The sequence below is a fragment of the Acanthopagrus latus genome, chromosome 23, assembly GCF_904848185.1.
Source record: "Acanthopagrus latus isolate v.2019 chromosome 23, fAcaLat1.1, whole genome shotgun sequence".
Classification (NCBI taxonomy): Eukaryota; Metazoa; Chordata; class Actinopteri; order Spariformes; family Sparidae; genus Acanthopagrus; species Acanthopagrus latus.
In genome coordinates, this window is record NC_051061.1 from 25,178,284 (window position 1) to 25,180,420 (window position 2,137).

Genomic DNA, 2,137 nt, shown 5'->3' on the forward strand with positions numbered 1-2,137 from the left:
CTACATGAGACCACAGGCAGTACTACATGAGACCACAGGCAGTACTACATGAGACCACAGGCAGTACTACATGAGACCACAGGCAGTACTACATGAGACCACACACAGTACTACATGAGACCACAGGCAGTACTACATGAGACCACAGGCAGTACTACATGAGACCACAGGCAGTACTACATGAGACCACAGGCAGTACTACATGAGACCACAGGCAGTACTACATGAGACCACACGCAGTACTACATGAGACCACAGGCAGTACTACATGAGACCACACACAGTACTACATGAGACCACACACAGTACTACATGAGACCACAGGCAGTGTATGTGTATACTACATACAGTACAGTAACAGGAGTTAGTAATAAGTATCAGTAAGTATTTGTTCTTCCTGTCCTCCATCTTGTCCATGAACACTGACAGCTGATTGGTGGGTGTCTCACAGCTCTCTTCAGCCAAACTTCTGTTACTTTTTTATTTTCCTCCTGAACCTTCTCGTTGTTCTCTTAGAACCTAATTAACAGAAATGATAAACGAGGTGGTGTCTCTGCTTCTGTCTCTTATCGACTGATTGGTTCTAAGGTGTTGAAGCTGCTGTCTATCTCCTATCGATTGGTCGAGTCTTGGGAGTTCCCCAGTCGTTCTCTGGCTGGCGGTTCTGCTCCAAGGAACCAGATTTCACCCAAACTGTCTGAGCTGAAGACAGGCATCCATCTCCTGATCAGGGTGAGAACACACACATCAATCATCTGATACACATGGATCTGATGTATGTGAGTACCTATGTGAGTAACCACCTGATCCTGCAGGCCAATGAGGATGGAGCAGAGCTCTTCCCTGATAGCTCCGCCCTCCAGCTGGCTCCTTATGGAGACTACTACCAAAGTCCGGGCACCGACGAGTCGCTGAGACGAACCTACGAACTACTTGCCTGTTTCAAAAAAGACATGCACAAGGTGAGGAAGGAGAGGGGTGATGTGACAGTGATGATGAAGTGATGATGTCATGATGATGTCATGATATTTGTTTTACAGGTGGAGACCTACCTGACAGTGGCAAAATGTAGACTCTCTCCAGAGGCCAACTGCACCCTGTAGCCCCGCCTCTCTTCTGTGAAACCACAGCCCCTGTTGATGATGTAATCGTGTGTTCTGAAGCTCCGCCTCCACACTCTCTGACTCTGATAAGTAGTGTTAGCACTAGCATTAGCATTAGTTCCTGTTCAGTGGTCGAGGATGTAATTGAAGGTAGTCTGGTGTCATGATGATGAAAGCTTTGAACAGGAAGTGATGTCATACTGTGAAATAAAGTCTGTGCTGTTTGCATTCACATTCTTGTGCAAATGTTTCTTCTTCGTGTATTCAGGTTGACTTTATACACCGTATTGACAAAATCGAAAAAGAAGTTTAGAAAAATGTGCAAATGAAAGGAAAAAAAAATGTTTGTGCACGGCAGGCTCCTCCTCTGTGGGAGGGGCTTAGAAGGCAGAGAGGAAGAAGGACTGACCTGGGAGCTGTTTCAGTCAGATGCTCTTAGTCCACTACAATATACATAATGACGGATCGTTTGGCTGCTTATCAGAAGCGGCTGGTTTATCTCGGGCTGAGAGGACCGTGGAGAGGTAAACCTGTTATTGAACCCACAGTAATGTTATCATTATTAACTAGCTAACAGTTTGGGGTCATTAACATATGATACATTACGTTAATGCTGAGACATAAACTGCTGATCGCCACATATGTTTTTGTTTTAATTTTAAAGGCGTTATTCCTATTTAAAGTGTTTGGTAGATAATTTTGTTTGTTGTAATGATTTATTATTATTATTACTATTGGCTAGCACTGCTGCCTCACAGCTAGAAGATCGCCGGTTCGCGTCCCGGTTGGGACGCCTGGGATCTTTCTGTGTGGAGTTTGTATGTTCTCCCTGTGCAAGCGTGGGTTTTCACCGGGTACTCCGGCTTCCTCCCACAGTCCAAAAACATACTGAGGTTAATTGATCATTCTAAATTGTCCGTAGGTGTGAATGAGAGTGTGTGAGAGTGTTCGTCTCTATGTGTAGCCCTGCGATGGACTGGCGACCTGTCCAGGGTGTCCCCTGCCTTCGCCCTAAGTCAGCTGGGATAGGCTCC

At 45.7% G+C, this 2,137-nt stretch overlaps 1 protein-coding gene and 1 long non-coding RNA gene across 3 annotated transcripts in view; one reads left to right on the top strand and one right to left on the bottom strand.

Annotated features, from left to right (window-relative positions):
- Nucleotides 1-1,335, top strand: part of gh1 (growth hormone 1) — a 5,639-nt gene extending 4,304 nt beyond the window's left edge. Inside the window, exons 4-6 of one of the 2 annotated variants that reach the window (XM_037088771.1) lie at nucleotides 589-732; nucleotides 816-962; nucleotides 1,041-1,335. In XM_037088771.1, the coding sequence (XP_036944666.1) occupies nucleotides 589-732; nucleotides 816-962; nucleotides 1,041-1,103 (354 nt within the window). In that variant the 3' untranslated portion in view covers nucleotides 1,104-1,335. The remainder of the gene's footprint in view (nucleotides 1-588; nucleotides 733-815; nucleotides 963-1,040) is intronic. The other variant, XM_037088772.1, reaches the window with a different exon arrangement.
- Nucleotides 453-1,173, bottom strand: LOC119014805. The gene is made up of 3 exons (XR_005073072.1): nucleotides 1,053-1,173; nucleotides 804-937; nucleotides 453-723 (listed from the first exon to the last, which is right to left on the bottom strand). It is a non-coding gene; the product is annotated as an uncharacterized LOC119014805 (long non-coding RNA).
- Nucleotides 1,336-2,137: the final 802 nt, after the last annotated feature.